The sequence below is a fragment of the Rhinoraja longicauda genome, chromosome 13 (assembly GCF_053455715.1).
Source record: "Rhinoraja longicauda isolate Sanriku21f chromosome 13, sRhiLon1.1, whole genome shotgun sequence".
In the NCBI taxonomy this organism is placed as follows: Eukaryota; Metazoa; Chordata; class Chondrichthyes; order Rajiformes; family Arhynchobatidae; genus Rhinoraja; species Rhinoraja longicauda.
Genome location: NC_135965.1, coordinates 19714319 through 19737201, shown reverse-complemented (window position 1 = coordinate 19737201; position 22883 = coordinate 19714319). Strand labels below are relative to the sequence as shown.

Genomic DNA, 22883 nt, shown 5'->3' with positions numbered 1-22883 from the left:
TTTGATTTAAACCAGCATCTGCAGGTTTTTTTTCCTACAAACCGGTATGTTTTTGGAGTGTTGGAGGAAACAGGCAATTGAACCATCCTCTCACCAGCTAGAGAGCGGTCCTGACCTACCATCTACCTCATTGGAGACCCTTGGACTATCCTTAACTCAACTTTGTCTTGCACTAAACATTATCCCCTTTATCCCGTAACTCTACACTGTGGACAGTTTGATTGTAATCATGTATAGGCTTTTCGTTGACTGGATACAATTCAATACAATACAATATATCTTTATTGTCATTGTACCCAGGGGTACAACGAGATTGGGAATGCGCCTCCCATACGATGCAATAATTTAAGTAATTAACAGCAACCCAACGAAACGAAACAGTTGGAACAGTTTTTAGACAGGGTAAAGTGCAAGTTGATCTATGCGTTGTGGCCATCCGGCTCAGCAGGACTGGTTCATAGCAGCTATGGCCCTGGGGATGAAGCTGTTCCTGAGTCTGGAGGTGCGGGCGTAGAAGGCCTTGTATCGTCTGCCCGATGGAAGGAGTTCGAACAGACTGTTGCAGGGGTGTGAAGAGTCTTTGTGGATGCTGGTGGCTTTTCTGAGGCATCGTGTGTTGTAGATGCCCTCCAGGTCTGGTAGCTGTGTTCCGATGGCCCTCTGAGCTCTATGGACTACCTGCTGTAGAACTTTCCTTTCTGCCTCCGTGCAGCTGAGGTACCACACAGGGATGCCATGCGTTAGGATGCTCTCTATGGTGCAGCGGTAGAAGGTCGTCAGCAGCTGTTGGGGTAGACCAGACTTTTTCAGTGTTCTTAAGTAGAACAGTCTTTGTTGTGCCTTCTTGACCAGCGCAGCAGTGTTATTGGACCATGTTAGGTCCTCCGAAATGTGAGTGCCCAGAAACTTGAAGCTGGACACTCTCTCCACACTGTCCCCGTTGATAGAGATCGGGGCATATTCCCCGTTATGTGACTTACGGAAGTTGATGATCAGCTCCTTGGTCTTGGTGGTATTTAGGGACAGGTTGTTATCCGAGCACCAGTCCGCCAGGTTCTGCACCTCCGCTCTATAGTTTGTTTCATCCCCGTTGGTGACAAGCCCGATCACCGTTGTGTCGTCTGCAAACTTGACAATGGTGTTGGTGTCGAATGCAGGAACACAGTCGTGTGTGAAGAGGGAGTAGAGCATGGGGCTCAGAACACAGCCCTGTGGTGTGCCGGTACTCAGGGTGATAGTGGAGGACAGGTGCGGGCCCATTCTCACTGCCTGCGGTCGTTCCAGCAGGAAGTCCAGGATCCAGTCACATAATGACGAGCTGAGGCCTAGCTGGTGGAGTTTGGTGATGAGCTTGGTGGGGATGACCGTGTTGAAGGCGGAGCTATAGTCTATGAATAGCATCCTCACGTACGTGCCCTGTCTCTCTAGGTGAGTCAGGACAGTGTGAAGAGCCAGAGAGATGGCGTCCTCTGTGGATCTATTTGCCCTGTATGCAAATTGATGTGGGTCCAGTGAGTCAGGGATGCTGGATTTGATGTGTGAGAGGACCAGCCTCTCAAAGCACTTCATGACTATCGGCGTTACCACGCAACAAAGCACTGTACCCAAGTTGACCCAGTTACAGAGGCTAAGCATTGCCACATTTGCATTCTTGAAGTGTCTTTTGCAACCACATGTTACAATCAACGTGGTACTTATTAAAGTACATCCAGAATGCTACAGTATAACCGTGGAGGTAGCAAAAAATTAAAAACACAGAGCCTTCTTCACTCTCTCTCAATCACTTTTCATTCCTTTTGCACTTCCCATCCCCTTCCGTTTTCTGTAATTTAAAACATGCCCGGTTACCAAAGACGTACAGGTATGTAGGTTAATTGGCTGGGTAAAATGTAAAATGTAAAATGTAAAAAATTGTCCCTAGTGGGTGTAGGATAGTGTTAATGTACGGGGATCACTGGGCGGCACGGACTTGGAGGGCCGAAAAGGCCTGTTTCCGGCTGTATATATATGATATGATATGATATGATACCACACTGAGTCACTTCCGACGAAAGGCAGCACAGTGATGCAGCAGTTTGAGCGACTGCCTCATGGCTTCTGTAGCCCAGGTTTAAATCTGACCTCCGGGGCTGTCTGTGTGAAGTTCGTACGTTCACCATGTGGCCGCGTGGGTTTCCTTCAGGTGCTCCAATTTCCTCCCACATCCCAAAGACGTGCAGGTTGGCAGGTTAATTGTCCACTGTAAATACTGCCCGGTGTGCAGGTGAAAAGAGTCACAGAACAATAGAGTCATACAGTGTGGAATCAGTTGCATGCTATCCAGTCAACAAAGACGGACAGACTCTACCAAGCTGCAACAAAACTTGGTCTTACACCCAATGCAGCAAAGACACAGGTGATGAAGGTCCACTCCAAAACCAGCAGCCCTGTCCTCATGCACAGCACTGCCCTGGAGGAGGTGGAAACATTCACATACCTAGGCAGTGTTGTTGACACCACTGGAGGGGCAGATGCAGACATAAAAAGCAGAATCAATAAGGCTAGGGTGGTGTATAACATGCTCAGGAAGATCTGGAGCTCAAAATACATCTCGATCAACACCAAAGTACGCATCTTTAATTCAAATATGAAGCAGGTAATGCTGTATGGATCAGAGACAAGGAAAACAACAAAACACACAACAAACATGCTGCAAACGTTCATTAACACCTGCCTCAGGAGAATACTAAACATCTGGAGGAGAGACAAAGTAAGCAATGTGGACCTGTGGAAAAGAACAAGCCAGGATCCCATTGACTTACAAATTCGAAAGAGCAAATGGAGTTGGATTGGACACACCCTCAGAAAACCTGCCACAAACATCACCCGGCAACCCCTGAAATGGAACCCCCAAGGATAAAGGAAAAGTGATCGCCCCAGGAACAGCTGGAGAAGAGGTGTCTAGGCAGAAATATCTGGGAGAGGGCTCAACTGGGGAGATCTCAAAAGAACCGGCAACAACCGAGTGAGGTGGAGGACATTCATCAATGGCCTATGCTCCCTAGAGGAGAAAGAAGAAGAAGTGTGGAATCAGGCCCTTGGGCCCAACGTGCCCACACCGACCAACATGTTCCATCTACACTAGTCTCACCTGCCTGCGTAATGCTAACCACCATGTGCTTATTCCTTTTTGAAAATTAGTAACTTAGTTGGAGCCTGTAAACCGTCACCACCAGGTTCAAACAGAGCTTTATCCCAACAACCATCAGGCTCTTGAACACCGCACAACACTAACCTCTGCAACCACAAGCTTTATGGACTATGTGTTTGGTTGCACTAGGGACTTTGATTTCTTTTGCACTGGTATTACAGTTATTAATTCATTAAATTTTCATTATTATTCATTAATATGTTTATTTACCTATGTATATTATGTTTACGGCCATGTTAAGCTGCTGCAAGCAAGAATTTCTTTGTTCAGTTGTCAGTACATATGACAATTAAACACTCTTTGACTTTTGACTCTTGATTCTAAATTTTTGTTTAGTTTAGTTTAGTTTAGAGATACAGCACGGAAACAGGTCCTTCAGCCCACCGGGTCCACACCGACCAGCAATCCCTGCATATTAACACTATCCTGCCCACACTAGGGGCAATTTACATTTAGAGAAAGTCAATTAACCAACAAACCTGTACGTCTTTGGAGTGTGGGTGGAAACCGCAGATCTTGGAGAAAACCCATGTGGTCACGGGGAGAACGTACAAACTCCGTACAGACAGCACCCTTAGTCGGGATCGAACCCTGGTCTCCGGCGCTGCAAGCGCTGTAGGGCAGCAACTCTACCGCTGCGCCACTGTACCACCCTTTTTTTTCTCTGCGGGCTAGGGGTCTTGAACTCTGTGCCTCTGAATTCGAATCGTGAGTGATATTTCCTGACCCCTAATTAAACTCGAGCAGCACACTCTCTCATCCCATGGGAGATCAATGCCTCACTATATTTACTGGGGAAATCTGCTTCGGCACAAATTTTAAATTGCCTCTAGTGTGTGGGTCTGGATCGAACAAGGGTCTCTGGCACTGTAAGGCAGCAACTACCGCTGCGCCACCGTGCCACAAATGTAACTCTATTCCTATCTCCACTGAACTGCTGAATATTCTCAGGCCTTTATTTCGGATTTATAGCATCTGCACTTTTTTTGCCTTTTTACATCTTTCAAGCAATTTGATGGACTAAATTAAATGCCATAGTCAAGCAGTTGTAGCATATTCTCATTGCTATTATACTTCTTGCCTCAGATGGGAAAGAATACAACACTTTTGAGCGTCATTGTGGGTGGCACGGTGGCACAGCTGGTAGAGCCGCTGCCTCAGAGTGCCAGAGACCCGGGTTCGATACTAACCTCGAGTGCTGTCTGCGTGAACTTTGCACGTTCTCCCTGTGACCACGTGGGTTTTCCCCGAGTGCTCCAGTTTCCTCCTACATCCTAAAGATGTGCCGGTTTGTAGGTTAATTGGCCTCAGTAAAATTGCTCATTGTGCAAAGAGAGTGGATGCGAAAGTGGGCTAATGTAGAATTAGAGTTCACGGGCGAGGTGGGAGCTGCTTTATGTCCTCGTCGTCCACCCTGGGTAGTTCCACGGAACTGGTGAAATTTGCAGCAAAGCGTCAACTACGGTACTCTGAAGCACCAATTGCCACTTTTGACTGTTGTAGTTGACATACAAAAGGAGAAAGAAGAAGAGTTCACGGGTGATTGATGGTCGGCGTGGACTCAGTCGGTTGAAAGACCCATTTCCAGGCTGTATCCATCCATCCCTCCATCCATCCATCCCTCCATCCCTCCATCCCTCCATCCATCGTTATACTTGCGGAATCTGTGGACATACACCCGAAGGTCCCTCCATGAACTGCAAGATGCTTAATGTGGAAGAAGTAAGGAAAACGATGCACACACAAGAAGTTCCCACAGACCGTAATATTCTCCACCAAGATAAACCCCATCCTGTTCTTTAAGGTAACATTCTGGTGATTAAAGGTAACGATTGATCAATGACAGTCAAATAGGGTGAGGAACAGGTACAATGAATACTCTGCTTGCAGCAGAGTCACGTGAACAAAGGCAAAACACAAAAACATCAATCATACATCAATTCTACAAGACAGCGAAAATATAAAGACTTTGCAAAAATCAAGATATTTGTGCAAAACACTTTTAGACAAAAAGGGTCTGTGGCAGCACAAGAGGTGGTCCACAGAGTTCTGTTGCTCAGGTAGGAATATAGGGTTATGCAGGTCGGTTCAAGAACATGATGGTTATCGAGTCATCGAGACATAGAGTAGGAGAATGATAGAGTATTACAGCATGGAAACAGGCCTTTCAGCCCAACTTGTCCACACCAACCTACATGTCCCATCTGCACTAGTTACACCTGCCTGCGTTTGGCCCATATCCCATGATCCTTTCCTATCCATGTACCAGTCTAATTGTTTCTTTATTACTTTAGTTTGGTTTAGAAGTACAGCATGGAGACAGGCCCCTTGGCCCACCGAGTCCGCACCGACCAGCAATCCATGCACGTTAACACTGTCCTACACACCCTTGGGACAATTTACACTTACACAAGCCAATGAACCTACAAACCTGTACGTCTTTGGAAAAGCCCAGGCAGTCAAAGGGAGAACATACAAACTCCGTACAGACAGCACCTGTATTCAGGATCGAACCCGAGTCTCCGGTGCTGCAAGCGCTGTAAGGTAGCAACTTTACCGCTGTGCCACCATGCCGCCCCTTATGTAGGTAGGTAGCTGTTCCCGACTTCAGGCTTCTGTACCTTCTACCCGACAGTAGCAGCGAGAAAAGCCAATAGCCTTGATAGTGGAGATCCTTAATGATAGATGTCACATTCATGCGGCAGCTCCTCATGTGGATGCTTTAGATGGAGAGGAGGGCTTTGTCCGTGATGGACCAGGCTGAGTCCACCATTCTCTGTAGCCTCTTGCGTTCCTGTGCGTTAGAATTGCCATACCAGGCCATGGGGCAACCAGTCAGGGTGCTTTCCACAGTGCATGGAAACTGTAAGAATAGCACACTCTTCTGCCATCTAATAAGATTAGTTTAGCTTAGTTTAGAGATACAGTACAGAAACAGGGACTTCGCCCCACCAAGTCTAAGCTGACCTGTAATCCCCATACTCTAGTACTATCCGACACACTAGGGACAATTTCCAATTTTTCCTGAAGCCAATGAATCAACAAATCCGTATGTCTTTGGAGTGCGGGAGGAAACCGGAGCACCCAGAGAAAACCCACGCAAAATGCTGGAGTAACTCAACGGGAAAGGCAGCATCTCTGGATAGAAGGAATAGTTGACGTTTTGGGTCGAGACCCTTCTTCATCCATTCCTTCTATACGGAGATTCTGCCTGCCCCACTGAGTTACTCCAGCATTTTGTGTCTATCTTTGGTGTGAACCAGCATCTGCAGTTCCTTCCTACAGCTAAGAATTTCATTGTGGCTTGTCACATGTGACAACAAAGTATTCAACTCAATTCAATTCAATTCAATTGTCACACATATATTCTTCTCCTTCCTTCCACCAAGAATTCAAGGACTGGATTAGAAAACGAATAAGAAAAAAAAAAGCAGAACTTGATTTGGTAACAGGATAGAAGCAAGGTTCACTGAAACTTAACCTTCCGTCTTTGGCTATGAAAAATGCATTAAAACTGACAAGGGCCCGAATGCATGCAGGGACACAGACTGCAACCCTTTGTGAAATATTTCTTTGCAGCGCCGAACCTTTAATGCTTTGTAGACGGACTAAAGTGAAAATCAGGCAGCTATATCTTTTCAGAATTTCTGGGGATTTACGAGAAAAACAAAAAATATATACACTGCAGTACTCATCTGCACACTTCTGCTTCTGAACACAAGGCCATCTATTGATCTGACCAGAATCAGATGTAATCAGGTTGTGTTTAAGACATGGAAATGGCATTGTATCAGTAAGTGAGATGCAGAGTGATTTTGAATATTTGTGATTCAGTGTGTGTGTGTGTGTGTGTGTGTGTGTGTGTGTGTGTGTGTGTGTGTGTTGTGATCATGCTTTGCATTTATATATTTGTATGTGGGTGTGTGTGGCTGTGTGTGTTTGTGTATTGCTGTATATGAGTGCGAGAACATGCTTTTGTGTATTTATTTGCGTATACATGTATATGCGTGTACGTTCAGTTCTATGTGACTTTGGTGATGTGTGTGAATGTTTGTGTGCATGCACTTGTGTATGCGTGTGTGTGCTGCTTGTTTATTCGTGTGACTATGCAGCATATGCCTGTGTCTGTGTGCAAATTTGTTTATACAAAATTTCAGTGTGTACATCTGTGTATGTGTGTGCATCTGAGTGTTCCTGTGTGTGCATGTGTACCTGCTTGTTTCAATGTGCGTGTGCGTGTACATATTTATATGCAATTTCATATGTTTGCATGTCCTAATGTTTGTGTACATGTGCATGTGTGCAAGCATGCATGCGTGGATGCATGTATGGTGTCACGTGTGAGACTTTCATCATTGCCGACAGGAAGCTCCCGAGTTCAGGGTGGTGTTCCACATTTTCCACAGTCTCACCATGAACCTTCAATGTCAAAGAACGGTGTGGTGGGCTGTGACAGACATGGTATGTGGAGAACAGTTGGTCTTACAGATTTTGAGTGTAAGGCCCACTTTCTCATAAGCTTCGATAAATGCGCCAACAGATGAGCCAGCAAGTACTATCACAATGTTTAAGGAGCATTTTGAAAGGTACATGGATAGGATAGGTTTAGATGGATACAGGCCAAACACAGGCAAGTGGTACTAGTGTAGATGGAGCATCTTGGTCGGCAGGGGCAAGTTGGGCTGAAGGGCCTGTTTCCACACTCTATGACTATAAGCAAACACATTTTTTCGTATTACAAACACATCCTAATAATCAGTGTCCTCTTCAGGCCACCATTTCCGGTGTTAGGACCCCATTTACACACGGCAGACTGCATTAAGTTGAACGCTATAGGTGAAAACCGACGTGGTCGCAGGGAGAACGTGCAAACTCCATACAGACAGCACCCATAGTTAGGATCGAACCCGGGTCTCTGGCGCTGTAAGTAGAGCAGCATCTCTACTGCTGCGTCAATGTGCCACCCCAGCTGAGAGGGTCTCACAGAATTTCCACCGGCGAGACAACGTCCTCAAAGTAGCCATTCTATGGGGAGGTTACACAGTGGAGCAGGCACCTTGAGGGGATGAAGTGCAACATCTCCACCGACTTCAGGGAACCGCCGGCCTACATGTACTTCCAGTGGATACAGACTGTTGAGGGTACAGAAAATCTCAGGGCCATGGTGTGTGTGTGTGTCCATATGTGTCCTAAGCATGGTTGTAAGTGTGTGTGTGTATGTGTGCCCAGGTGTGTTGTGAGCAAGGTCGTAATTGTGTGTGTGGATGTGTGTGCACACGTGCCCATCTGCGTGTGTGTGCACATGTGCATGTGCGTTTGTGTGCACATGTGTATGTGCGGTTGTGTCTGTGTGTGTGCGTGTGTGCATGTGTATGTGCGTTTGTGTGCATATGTGCGTTTGTGTGTCCATGTGTGCGTATGTGTATGTGCGTTAGTGTGTCTATGTGTGTGTGTGTGTGCGCGTGAATGAGTGAGTGTGAAGTGCCCTGTATCTTTCACAATCCACTGTTTCCCTTAATTCCTCTGCACCCATATGCCAATACAACGTACCTTAGAAACGGTTGCTGCGTGAGTTTTGCGTGGGTGTGAACTGCGCAGTTGACCACATTGCCATTACTCAGATAAATAGCAGCACAGACATGCTCAGAGGTGGAAGTGGAGCTGTAATTGGTTTCGAGCAGAACACACTGAACTGCCAGCAGCTGTCCAACTAATCTACCCTCTCGGAGGCAACCCGAAATGTGAGTTCCAGCCTTTGTAACGCGCTGACAGTAACGCGATACTAATTAGCCTGTCTGTTTTGAACTTTCAAGGGCGCACTACTGCTCAAGAATGTTGACTGAATTGTTTTCCTGATTGGTGGGCTACTGCAACTGCTTCCAGGGATCATTGAATCACACAGCGGTGAAGGAGGCCCTTCAGTCCATCACAGCTATACTGTCCCTTTGAGTATGCTACTGAATTAATCCTACTCCTCTGTTGAAACAAGGAACTGCAGATGCTGCTTCACAAAAGAAGACGCAAAGTGCTGGATTAACTCAGTGGGTCAGGCAGCATCTTTGGAGAACATGGGTAGGTGACGATTCATGTCCGGACGCTTCTGCTCTTGAAATGTTGCCTGACTCGCTGAGTTACTCCGATACTTGTGTTCTGTGCTCTGTTATTTCTCCAGAGCCTGCAATCTCTTCCTTTGGTAGTATTTTACCGGCTCTATCTGAAAGTTATTAGTGAATGTAGATCAACCAATCTTTCACATCATCATTACTAAGTGCATTAAAAAAAATTAAATCCTATTCCAGTGTTAATTATCTGAAGGCGGTGAATTTTGATAACTGCCCCTATTTAGAACTTCAAAGAGTATCTTGGGATAAAACTCAGACAAACTAATTTTTCTTTCTGAAATATAATGTTGTTTTCCTTTCTTGAGTATTTCGAGAGTCTGTACTTTGTCAAATTTTGGCTGATCGGAAAGTGACTTAATTTGTAATTTGAGTAATTTATCTCTTAGCACTTGATACGTGGGGGTCAGATCTTGCAGCCAATTCATTTTCAATTGATTAAGTACTCCAGTAGATGAACAAGTCAAAGGTCCATAAGCTATGATCAGTGCACAGCTTAATATCGGCCCCAATGTGATGCACGATCTTCCTGTGCTGGATCATATTTCGTTTCATTTTTGGTTTAGATTAGAGATACAGTGTGGAAACAGCCCTTCAGCCCATCCGGTCTGAGTTAAGACTCCTTCAAACTTTATGTTGAGGAAGTTAGTCAGTGGGTCAAGGACTACAATACCACCTCATTTATACAAAGGTCCCGCTCCGACTGTTCAGTGGAGCAGCTGGTAGAGCCGCTGCCTCACGGCACCAGAGACCCTGGTTCGATCCTGAACTCGGGTGCTGTTCATGTGGGGTTTGCATGATCTCCATGACCCACATGGAATTCCTCCGGGTGCTCCGGTTTCCTCCCACATCCCAAAGACCTGTGGGTTTGTAAGTTAATTAGCCATCTGTAAATTGCCCCTAGTGTGTATTGAGTGGATGAGAAAGTGATATAACATGGAACTAGTGTGAACGGGTGATCGATGGTCAGTGTGGACTTGGTGGGCCAAAGGGCCTCTTTCCATGGTGTATATCTAAACTAAATGAAATATTGTTAAGACTCCTTCAAGTGTTACATTGAGGAAGTTGGTCAGTGGGTGCATGAGGGATGTGTGCGTCTATGATTGTCAGAGTAACTTTTTACATTGGTGTCCAATCTCCAACTGGTCTGAAGATAGACATAAAAAGCTGAAGTAACTCAGCGGGTCAGACAGCATCTCTAGACAAAAGGAATAGGTGATGTTTTGGGTCAAGACCCCTCTTTTCAGATCCAACTGTCCTGGAACTTTTTGCCACTGGAACAAGACCTCGATCTAGCAGGTCTATGTACATAGCAGGTGCATGATGTTAAAATATTCACACTCACAGTAACTTTTGGAAGGTAAATCATCCTCAACTCCGAGGTGATGCTGAGGAAGAGAAGAAACAGCAATAGGTTGTCTTTACTTGGACTTTGCTGGACATATGTCCTCTCGTGATCACACCACCTAATAATTCACCTATCCATGTTTTCCAGAGATGATCAGTGAGCATGACATGTAATCAGGGCTCCCGTCCGTAATATGGCTGATCAACTCCACAAGTTGCAAACAAACTTTAGCAGTCAGTGGGGCAATGTAGCGGTACTTACAACCACTCTCTGCTTGAGACTTTTTATTTTGCACAGAACATACGCATTTGTTAATCTTTCCCCTCCAAAGCCAGTCCATCTTTAATTCAATCATCTTAATCTCAATTAGAAAGGTGATAGATTCCAATTCAGTAGTGAGGCAGATAGGAAACTGGAAGTTGTACAGAAGTCAATGACAGCAGGTGACAGGAATAGGCAGAGCAGGGCAGGGCATGACAGGGAACAAGGATAGATGGTCACGGGTCAAGAGTGCTTTATTGTTATTTGTCCCGAAACGGAACAATGAAATTCTCATTTGCAGCAGCATGTAAACATAAGACTGTAAAATCTGTAATAAACAAAAAAAAGTTCAGTATATATATATTTTTTTTCACAAAATGCTGGAGTAACTCAGCAGGTCAGGCAGCATCTCAGGTGAGAAGGAATGGGTGACGTTTCGGGTCGAGACCCTTCTTCAGACTGATGTCAGGGGGGCGGGACAAAGGAATGATATAGGTGGAGACAGGAAGATAGAGGGAGAACTGGGAAGGGGAGGGGAAGAAAGGGAAAGTTTTATTTATTTATATATATATATATATAGACAATAAAGGTGGCAAGATAATAATAGTGGTGTGGTGACACCTGGTGGCAACCCAAGGGCAGAACGAACCATCGGCGCTAGAGGGCGGCATCTTGGTGTGGGAGGCGCTAGCCACGGGGTCGGTACCTGAGTTGGTATTTAAGGCCAGGCAACGCCCGTGACCCGGGGTGGAGTAGGGAGCTGTATTGGAGAGAATAAACACGTCTAGTGCACGCAACTCGTGTCCGATTAGTTTTTGGCGAGACTCCTTCTCGTCCCGCTACATTGGTGACCCCGACGCCCAGGAAGGGTAATCCTGGAGGGTAAGTTTGAAAAGAAAATGCATTCTGCCGCTGCCGCCCACAAGGCCTCGAGACCGAACTCAACGCGGTATCGCTGAAGCTCCCTACATTTTGGAACTCGCAGCCGGGGGGGTTTGGTTTCGACAGGCCGAATCCCAATTTTACATCCGTGGCATTACACCCGAGGAGACCCGCTGTCACTATGTGGTAGGCGCCCTGGACTAGCAGACGGCCGGTTGGGTCGCTCCTTACCTGGATAATCCGCCAGCGGCGAATAAATACACAGGCCTCAAGAAGCTGCTGCTCCGGATCTACGGGCCGAGCCGAATGCAGCGCGCCTGTCAGGTCCTTAACATGGGCGGGCTCTGCGACCGGATCCCCTCGGCCCTCATGAGCGAGATGCTCACGCTCATGGACGACCACCAGCCCTGCCCGCTCTTTGAATTTACCTACCTGCAGCAGTTGCCGCGAGACATCCGCCAGCAGCTGACGGGGGAGAGCTTCGAGGATACCATCCTCTGACGATAAAGGGAACAGATACCATAGTTTAGTTTAGTTTAGTTTCATTTAGTTTCACTTTAGTGTTTAGTTTACACAAGCACTATCCTGCACACTAGGGAAAAAATTACAATCTATACCGAAGCCAACAAACCTGTACATCTTTGGAATAAGGGAGGAAACCGGAGCACCCGGAGAAAATCCACGCAGTCACGGGGAGAACGTACAAACTCCGTACAGACGGCACCCGTAGTCAGGATCGGTCCCGGGTCTCTGGTGCTGTAAGGGGGCAACTGCACCGCTGTGCTAGCGTGCCGCCCAGATGTTTTTGTTGGGCACATAGAAATGCAGGAAATGGAGAGGTGCTGAGGGGGGACCTGACAGAAGCATGAGAGGCATCGTTTTCCAAGGTGGAAATGACAAAGAATAGAGGCCATAGGTTTAAGGTGAGAGGGGCAAAGTTTAAAGGAAATGTGTGGGAGTGTTTTTTCACAGAGAGTGATTGGTGACAAGGGTGGTGTTGGAGGCAGATACAATTGTGGCATTGAAGAGGCTTTTGGATAAGCAGGAAATGGAGGGACATGGGTCATGTGCAAGCATAGCAAATTAGTTTGGACTTGGTACAATGTTCAGCACAGACTTTGTGGGCCAAAGGCCGTGATCCTGTGCTGTGCTGTTATGTTCTATCAAGGGACTCGACAAATTCTTGCAGCTGTACACTGATTAGTGGCTGGCTCTGAACGCACTTTATCAGCGGATATTGTATCAAGCATTTCTTTGTATCAGCCCACCTTATCTAGATAGATCAAACATCTAGGTAGCCAATGACCCAGATTGTTTTGGTGGTTCTTCTGCTCATTTATGTGCCTTTATACCCCACAACCCCAGTTCCTTTTCTGTAAGTTCCCTTTTCCTTACGATAATGACAATTCCACAAAATATGCCTGTTCTCCCTGTAACCATGTGGGTTTTGTTCGGGTGCTCCGGTTTCCTCCAACATCCCAAAGACATGCTGGTTTGTAGGGTTATTGGCCTCTGTAAATTATCCTTGGTGTATAATGAGAATGTGGGATAACATAGAACTAGTGTGAACGGGTGATTAATGGTTAGCTTAGGCTGAAGGGCCTGTTACCATGCTGTAATTCTAAACTAAAACTAAACTAAACTTAACATCCCAAAGGTAGAAACAAAAAACTGCAGATGCTGGTTATACCAAAGATAGGCACAAAATGCTGGAGTAACTCAATGGGTCAGGCAGCATCTCTGGAGGAGAAGGGCAGGTGACATTTTCTAATCTGTCTTTATAGATTAATTGGTTACTGTAAATTATCCCAAATGTAGAAGTTGGCAGGAGTTAATGGGGATTGAAATTAAAATTTCTTAGATGAAAACAAATACAGGAATGAGATAGATAAAGGTAAGACAAGTAACTGCAGATGTTGAAGAAGGGTTCCGATCTGAAACATCGCCTGTCCAATCCCTTCACAGATGTTGCCTGACAGGCTGAGTTACTCCAACAATTTGTATTTTCCAATGAGATGCCCATAATTCTTCTGGGAACCAAAAAGCACTCCATGAACCAAATGGCCTTCATGTCATAAAAATATATAAAAATATAGAAATCAATGATGCAGAAGGATAATGTCGCTCTTCTTCCCAAGACATCTATTTTTGGAAATCATGTAACTTGCAAAACTCAGTCAAGCAGGTCCCTCAATGTAACTGGGCCTGACACTAACAAAGTACTACGTCAGGAGTTTGTGAACAAGACCTTTGAAATATTTTCCCAGTCTAGATGAAGGCTCTCGACCTGAAACGTTATTTCCCTCCTGAGTTCTTCCAGCTGCTCTCCAGTTTTTGCTTTGAATGTTATTCTCAAGAGATGATCCTGTCTTCACCAGTCGGGAGGTTAAGAGTTCATGTCCAACCTTAAGAGCTGTATCCAAACTCTTGACTTTTACTCCAGTATGGTCCCAATGGAGTGCTGCGTTCCCAGAGATGGTACCCCTGAAAGAACCCTTCCACTCGCGCTGGTCTTGTAAAATATCGCCGTACTTTAAAAAACAGGGCACTTTTCACCAGTGACGGAGAATATTTACACCTCAACTAGAAGGCATTGGACAAGGTGCATGACAAGAGATTAAGGATAGGATTAGGTTTAGGTTTATTATTGTCACATCTATCGAGGTACAGCAAAACGGAGCAGATATACCATGCATGCATGAACATAATTAAGTCAACCCCAAGTACAATAGATAGAGCAAAGCGGAAGATAGTTGGCAAAGGGAATATAAGGCAGGAAAATGTGAAATTCATAATCTTAGAAAGAATATCAAAACGACAGTATCATTTACATGATACTGTCGACCATCCTATCAACAACTAGAGAGCAGTCCTGAGCTACTATCTACCTCATTATAGACCCTCGGACGATCTTTAATCGGACTTTAGTGGACTTTTTCTTGCACTAAACGTTGTTCCCTTTATCATGTATCTGTACACTGTGGATGGCTCGATTGTAATCATGTATAGTCTTTCCGCTGACTGGTTAGCACGCAGAAAAAGCTTTTCACTGTACCTCGGACAATAAACTAAACTAAACTAAGCAAAGAAAAGTTTGTAGAAAGCTGTACTACGTTAAATGGTGCTATAGGATCTGCCTCAACGACCTCCTCTGGCAGCTCGTTCCATAGACCCACCACTCTGTGTGAAAATGTTGCCTCTCGGGTACCTAATAAATCTTTCTCTCCTCACCTTAAAGCTGTCCTCCTGTTCTTGATTCCCGTACTCTGGGTAAAAGACTCTGTGCATTCACCCTATCTAATCCTCTCGTGATCTAATACACAGTCGTTTTTAGTGCATCTGTGCAGGTGAAACCAAAAGTAGAGCAGTGCAATAATCTTGGTTGGCTTATTAAGAAATGATATTATCTCATTGGACGTGTTCACAGAATGCTTACATGGATGATCCCAGTAATGCAGCCATTACTCATGAGGACCAATTAAGTAGCAAAAAAACAAACTACTGCAAGAACTCAACGGGCAAGCGGCATCATAGAGGGAAACATAGAGACAATATTTTGAGTCGGGACCCTTCCTCAGACTTTTATGAAGTGTAACAACCCAAAAAAGTGACTGTCCATTTTCCACTGTTGGTGCTGCCTGACCCGCTGAGTTCCTCGAGCAGTTTCTTATCGGCTCAAGATTCCAGCATCTGCAGTCTTTTGTGTCGTACAGGTAAGGGAATATTGTGGGATGAGGGTCAGTCTGGTGGCACAGCGCCGCAGTGGAAGAGTTGCTGTCTTACAGCGCCAGAGACCTGTGTTTGATCCTGACCACAGCTGCTGTCTGTATGGAGTTTGTATGTTCTCCCTGTGATCGCATGGGTTTTCTCTGGCTGCTCCGGTTTCCACCCACACCAAAGGCGTGCAGCTTTGTAGGTTAATTGGCTTTTGTAAATTGTCCCGAGTGTGCTGGATCGAACTTGTGTACACATGATCGCTGGTCAGCGTCGGCTGGTCGGCACGGTCTCGGTTGGGCAAAGTGCTTGTTTCCACATTGTGTCTCTAAACTAAACTAAACTAAATCTAGTTGAGACGTATCCATTTCTTAGACAGGATGAATGTGGAGAGGATGTTTACTCTCATGGAAGATTCTACAACAGGTTTGTAGGTTTAATTGGCTTCGGTAAGTTGTAAAATTGTCCCTAGTGAGTAGGATTGTGTTAGTGTACGGGGAGATCGCTGGTCGACACGGACTCGATGGGCCGAAGGGCCAGTTTCCACGCTGTAGCTCAAAAGCCTAAAGTCTAGAGAGAACAAAACTGGAAAAAAAAAGCTTAAATGTGTAAAAAAACACAAGTGCAAGGGCTCTTTTGCATAGAGTGGTGAATGTGCAGAATGGTGAGTGGGGCTAGGCGTCAGTAAAAGATTCAAGAGGCAGATAAGCTCTACACAAAATAGTTGATAACTAAAAGTAACCGAGGATTGGAAAATTTGCAGATATGAGAAGAGTCTATACGACTTTGTTCCCATGTAAATGGAGTAACATGGATTATTTTGGAAGGAAGTCAGCAGGCAAATGGTTAGAGGCTAGGATGTTTAGAATTAAGTTTAGACAAAGAACTGCAAGCATCTGTTGTTCCCTCCAATCAATCAACCCCCCCCTTTCACCTGTATCCACCTATCACTTGCCAAGCTTTGTCCCACCACACCTCTCTTGCAGCCTTCACCCCCCCCCCCTATCTGAATCAGTCTGAAGAAGGGTCCCGACCCGAAACGTCACCTATCCATATTCTCCAGAGATGCTGCCCGACCTGCTGAGTTACTCCAGCATTTTGTGAAAAAAAATATATATATACTGAACTTTTTTCTTAGTTAAGTTTTCTTAGTGTCTTAGTGTCTTTTATTAGTTAAGTTATTTCGTTTTGGAGATACAGCGCGGAAACAGGCCCTTCGGCCCATGCCACCAGCGATCAGTACACTAGCACTATCTTCCTCACTAGGCACAATTTCTAATTTTAACTGAAGCCTATTGACCGACAAGCCTGTACGCCTTTGGAATATGGGAGGAAGTTGGAGCACCCGGAGAAAACCCATGTGGTCACGGGGAGAACGTGTAAACTTCGTAAGACAGCATTGAACCTGGCGCTCTGACGCTGTGGGGCAGCAACTCTACCGCTGCGCCACCGTGCCGCCTCTCTTTCAGCTTTCTCCCCCCCCCCCCCTTCCCTCCATTTTCACCACAATCAGTCTGAAGAAGGGTCCTGACCCCAAAACGTCACCTAGCTAAATTCCCAAGAGATGCTGCTTAATCTGCTGAGTTTCACCAGCACTTTGCGTCTTTTAATCGTAAAGTTATTGGTCTATGCCTAGAAGCCTAGCTCGTTATTCAGTGTCATTTTCCGTAAACCATGACCACCAGGTTCAAGAACAGCTTCTCCCCAACAACCATCATGCTCTTGAACACTACACAACACTGTCTTTGGTTGCACCATGGATGGCATTTATTTTTGCACTCGTATTGGAGTGATTAATTTGTTAATCTTTTTATTATGTTATCTGTGTGTATTGTGTCTGCAAGTCTGTCATACTGCTGTAAGGAAGAATTTCATTGTTCTGTTGTTGCTACATATGACAATTACACACTCTTGACTCTCTTGATACTATTGCCTTAATATGATGGAATGATCGGCCTATTCTTGTGCTTTGCGAGTCCTATGTTCTCGGTTATCTTTGAACCAGGTTATCGGGCAAATGGGGCCTCTGCCCAATGTGTCCTACCATAGAAAGACCTGCTAACTGGAATGTCAGTCAGTTTTAACATCTCCTGTCTCTTGAACATGTGAATTGGTCACCAAACCATCACTGGCTGATGTTTGAGCACACAACTAACACAACATCTCTTGTCTTCTTATAGATACTGAAGATGTTGACCGACACAACTCCTCAAGCAAGTTCCGCCAACGCGTCACATGCCAACACAACCAAGTCCTGCCAATCCAACGACCAGTATAAGTATATGGTCTACTCTGCGGTCTATAGCCTTGTGTTTGTCATTGGTCTGTTCTCCAACATATTGGCTCTCTTTGTGTTCTGTCGCATTGCCAAGAGAAAGAATGCCAGCACTGTCTATCTGATGAACCTTGCCATTGCTGACCTCCTCTTCTGCCTCAGCCTACCTTTGCGTGTGGTGTATTACCTGAGACAAGGTAACTGGCCGTTCGGAGATTTTCTGTGCAGGATCTCGAGCTATTTTTTCTACGTCAGTATGTACTGCAGTATTTTCTTCCTGACCTGCCTCAGTGTGTCTCGATATCTATCTCTAGTCCACCAGGCCATGCATCAAAGTGTGCTGACCTTCCGCCGCTGCATTATAGCATGCGTCAGCGTCTGGCTGTTTGTGCTTGCGTCTTCAGCTCCGTTCCTTTTGAACGGAAGTCAACCATTCAACGGCAAAGTCAAATGTTTCGAGCCGGTGCATGTGGATTCCTGGACTCGAATTGTGCAATTGAATTATTTTGCTCTCATTGTCGGATTGCTGCTCCCACTCACGGTCATTGTCATCTGCTACGTGCTGATGATAAGACACTTGGTGAGGTTCGACTGCAAATCGAAACGGGTCAAGAGAGACGTGGCGATGACCATATTGGTCCTGGGGGTGTTTTTCATCTGCTTCCTCCCCTATCACATACAAAGGACGGTGCACTTACACTTCCTGGTACATCACCCTGACAACTGCGACCTGGAGAACATCCTCCGCAGGTCCGTGGTGGCCACGCTGTGCCTGGCCGTGGCGAACAGTTGCTTTGATCCCCTGCTCTATATTTTTGTGGGGCAAGGCTTCAGAACCTTCATCAAAATGTGGCTGAGGAATAAAGAGGTTGACCCGGCCTACAACACCTCCAGTAGCACGTTTGCCATCAGCTTGGCATACATACAGCAGAGCAGGGAGTTGGAGATGTCCACATTAGCACCATTACAACCTGAACCGACCATGGGCACTGCAGAAGCCCAGAAAGACCATAACAGGGCCAAGCAGGACAACAAAACTAACCTACTTTGAGTTAGCCTGGCTTACTGGCAAGTTTGCCAGTGGGTTAACTGACAGGCTATCTGACCATATCGATGGATCATTTCTGCCTGATTGTCAAGCAGGCATTTCAAGAATATTGGGTTCGAGAATATGAACAAGATGTCATTGACTTCTTTTCTCCCCTCTCATCCAGCAGTCGCTCGTATATGCGCATGACTTTAAACAATGCAGCTTTAATCAAGAAGCTTTAAAATCGTTTTTTAAAATGTGATCGTAGAAGTAAGTTTTTCCATACCTCACATTCCAGCACTGTAGATATTTGTTGACTTTTTAAAGACATTCTAGGGGTACAATCCCCAAGAGACTTTGTTGTAAAGTATACCGAGTCAACCTCAAGAAGGCCTTGGAAAAAGGTCACCTCAAACTCACATGTGACCTCTGACCCGGAAGTGAGAGTTCCACCATTGAACTATGAATGTAGATATCCTGAGGAGGTTCACAACCCAAAATCATGTGGATCAACTTGCTTGAAGGATAACATAAAAGTTAAAATACTCAAACTGGAAAATCAGGAGAAAAAGAACATTAATGTGATAAGCTCCACATAATTCCTGATTAAAAGCTGATTGTTAAATCTGTTACGATGGCAAGACTTTCCTTCAGAACTCAATTTATGGAAGTGCGTCAGATTGAAGTCAACTGTTACTAGATTAAGAGAATTCAGACCCAAACTCAGCGGGTCAGACAGCATCTCTGGAGGAAAGGAATAGGTGACGTTTCAGGTCGAGACCCTTCTTCAGACGGATTAACATCTAGATTATCATCTCTTTAAATGCAAGAGTTGACTGTGCCCTTACTCATTGGCTACTGGGAAAGACATTCTCTCTCAAGGATAATAAATTGGAATAATAAGAATAAAGTGGTCGGAAACAAGAATGAGCCATTGCGAATGTATGGAACTCAACAAATGTTTACAAGATACATTTGACAATGAATGGTGTTTCATGATAAACTGGATCAAATCTGCACTTCAGTAACTCTGTGTTAGTGCATTAAATCACTGTTCACTTCCTGCCATCTCTCTCAGGAAGTAATTAATTCCATATCATGCTATAACTTTGAATAATTCTCTACCTTTATCAATAACTTGCCTTTAACATCAAAGAATTTCCTAAAGAAAGACACAAAGTACTGGGGTAATTCAATAGGTCAGGCAGCATCTCTGGAGAACATCTCTCGATAGGTGTTGTTCCAGGTTGGGATACTTCTTCAGACTGATAACTGGTGGTGCGCGGTGTGAAGGAAGGCTGGAAGGGAGGAGGAGCAGGACAGATCATAGCCGGTAATAGGTATCGGGCCGCTATCAAGTTTCTTGATAGGCAGATTATTGGACAAAGGCCTGGGATGAAAAAATAGGTGAGAGTCCAGTTCAGTTTAGTTTAGAAATACAGTGCAAACACAGGCCCTTCGGCCCACTGATTCTGTGCCGACCTCGTATGCTAGCACTATCCAACATACGAGGGACAATTTACAATCTTTTGCCGAAGCCAATTAACCTAAAAATCTACACATCTTTGGTGTGTGGGAGAAAACCCAAGCGGTCATGGGGAGAAGGTACAAACACCATATGGACATCACCCGTGGTCAGGATCAAACCAGGGTCTCTGGCACCGTAAGGCAGCAACTCTACCGCTGCGCACCATGCTGCCAAAAGTCAAAAGGGTAAAGAGTTGCGAATTCTGAAGTCTGAGAAAGGAATGGAGGGGGAGGGGGAGGAGAGAAAATTTATTTCCGAAGATTTGTCACTGTCTGGCAATAGCAGAGGTGTTTAGACAACCAGATGCAGCGAAAAGAGTGGAAGGGTCGGAGAGCGTTAGAATAATCAGTAGGAGGTGGTCCATGTGAAGCTCGAGGATAGAAATCGAGAACCAAAGGACACAGGTTTAATGTAAGGGGAGAGATATTTAATGGGAACCTGAAGGGTAACATTTTTACACAAAGGGTGGTGATGTATGGAACGAGCTGCCGGAGGAGGTAGTTAAGGTAGATGCAATTGCAACGTATAAGAAACATTTAGGCAGGAACATGGATAGGACAGGTTTGGAGGGATATGGGCCAAAAGCAGGCAAGTGGGACTTGTATAGATGGGACATGTTGGTCGGTGTGGATAAGTTGGACCGAAGGGCCTGTGACTCTATGACTCTCTGAGGATCAGATGGCTAAACATTAGGCTATGGCATTCATGAACTCTTATACATGGCAGGACTGTGGCCCAGCTCATAGAGCTGCTGCCATATAGTTCAATCCCAGCCTCCAGCCATTTCAGTGTGGAGTTTGCAAATATCCCTGTGACCATACAAGTTTCCTCCGGTTGTTCCAGTTTCCTCCCACATCCCAAAGACATGCAGGTCAGCAGATTAACCAGAAACTATAAATTACTTACATTGTGAGTGGTGGAATATGAGTGTTGACAGGAAGGAGGGGAGAATGGGTCATTGGGAAAACCCCATGAATAAATGCAGTGACATAAATATATGTAAATGAATGAGTAATCATGGCCATGGGGATTACTCCATGAATCAGCATAAACTCAGTGGAACAAAATGGCTTCCTCATACGTTGTTTAGAGTATGGAGAGATTGAGTGTGGTAACAAGACCTTCAACCCACCAAGTCCACAAAGATCTTCAGCCCACTTCAGACCTACATTAATCCCATTTAAAAAAAAAAATGTAGCCACATTCTCATCGTCCTCACAGATTGTAGCACCCTTTAGACTTATGACCTCAGAGATACAGCGTGGAAACAGGCCCTTTGGCCCACTGAGTCCACTCTGATTAGCGATCACTCCATACACAAGCAAAGGGCCTGTTTCTGCGTTGTATCTCTCAAACGAGAGAGGAACAGATCAGCTTGTAATTATCTATCCATGGAGACTCAGGGAACTGCAAATGCTGAAATCTCGAGCAAAATACGAAGCTCTGGAGGAACTCAGCGGGTCTGGCAGCATCCATGGGGGGAATGGAAAGACGATGTTTTGATTCAGAACCCTTTTTCGGATTTGGTCTGAAGAAGATTTATGAACCAATAAAAACATCATCTGCTCATTTCCCTCCACAGATGCTGCCTGACCCATTGAGTTGTTCCAGACCTTTGTGTTTCAGTAAACTATCCAAGGCAGCTCATGTTCCAGTGAACAATGTTTCAGTCCCATCAGTGCCTTCCGTCTGAAATGCTTCCAATGTTACTGAAAAATGTATATATCTTTTGTATATCAGATCATTGTTCTGTAATCTTAATATATTAATAATTTAAAAGGCTTCATGGATTTTTCTAATTGTGATATTAAACTGTGACTTTTCCATTTACTTTCTCCTTTGCTTTACTCAAGAAATACATCTAGTTTAGTTTTAATTTATTGGCACGTGAAAAGTGAAAACCTTTTTTTGTTGCGTGCTAAACAGCGGAGAGTCTGTACTTGACTACGATTGAGCTGTCCACAATGTACAGATACAGGATAAAGGGAATAACATTTAGATTTTTTTTATCAAAAGAAGTTTCTTCTAAGATGTGAAGGGACATCATTTGGTCCTTTATATTTATGCTGCCCCTCACAGAATCTCCATCAATGGTACTGGCTCAATGGTACTTTATTGTTGCATAACTAGATACAGTTAAATTCTTTGCTCTGCATCCAATTCAGTAAGATTTTACTATTCACAGGCACAAGAGTGCAATGATTGTAGTGTAAGAATAGTAGATTACTATTAAACTGCCATTTAATCCCCCTACCATCCTCCCTCAACTGATCAAGGAGCCAGACTATTAAAAACACAAAGGAGAGCACAGTGACACAGCTGGTAGAGCTGCTGCCTCACAGAGCCAGGGACCCGGGTTCCATCCTGACTTCCGGTGCTGTCTGTGTGGAATTTGCATATTTTCCTCGTGACAGCGTGGATTTTCTCTGGGTGCTCCGGTTTCCTCCAGCTTCCCAAAGACATGTAGATTTGCAGGTTAATTTGGTGTCTGTTAATCATCCTTGGTGTGTAGGGTGTGGATGGGGAAGTGGGATAA

At 45.0% G+C, this 22883-nt stretch overlaps 1 protein-coding gene across 1 annotated transcript; it reads left to right on the top strand.

Moving 5' to 3' along the window:
• Positions 1–8810: 8810 nt before the first annotated feature.
• On the top strand, positions 8811–22159 carry LOC144599160 (cysteinyl leukotriene receptor 1-like). The gene is made up of 2 exons (XM_078409896.1): positions 8811–8931; positions 17695–22159. Exon 2 carries the CDS (start codon positions 17704–17706, stop codon positions 18838–18840), a length of 1137 nt encoding a protein of 378 aa, XP_078266022.1. The 5' UTR covers positions 8811–8931; positions 17695–17703; the 3' UTR covers positions 18841–22159.
• Positions 22160–22883: the final 724 nt, after the last annotated feature.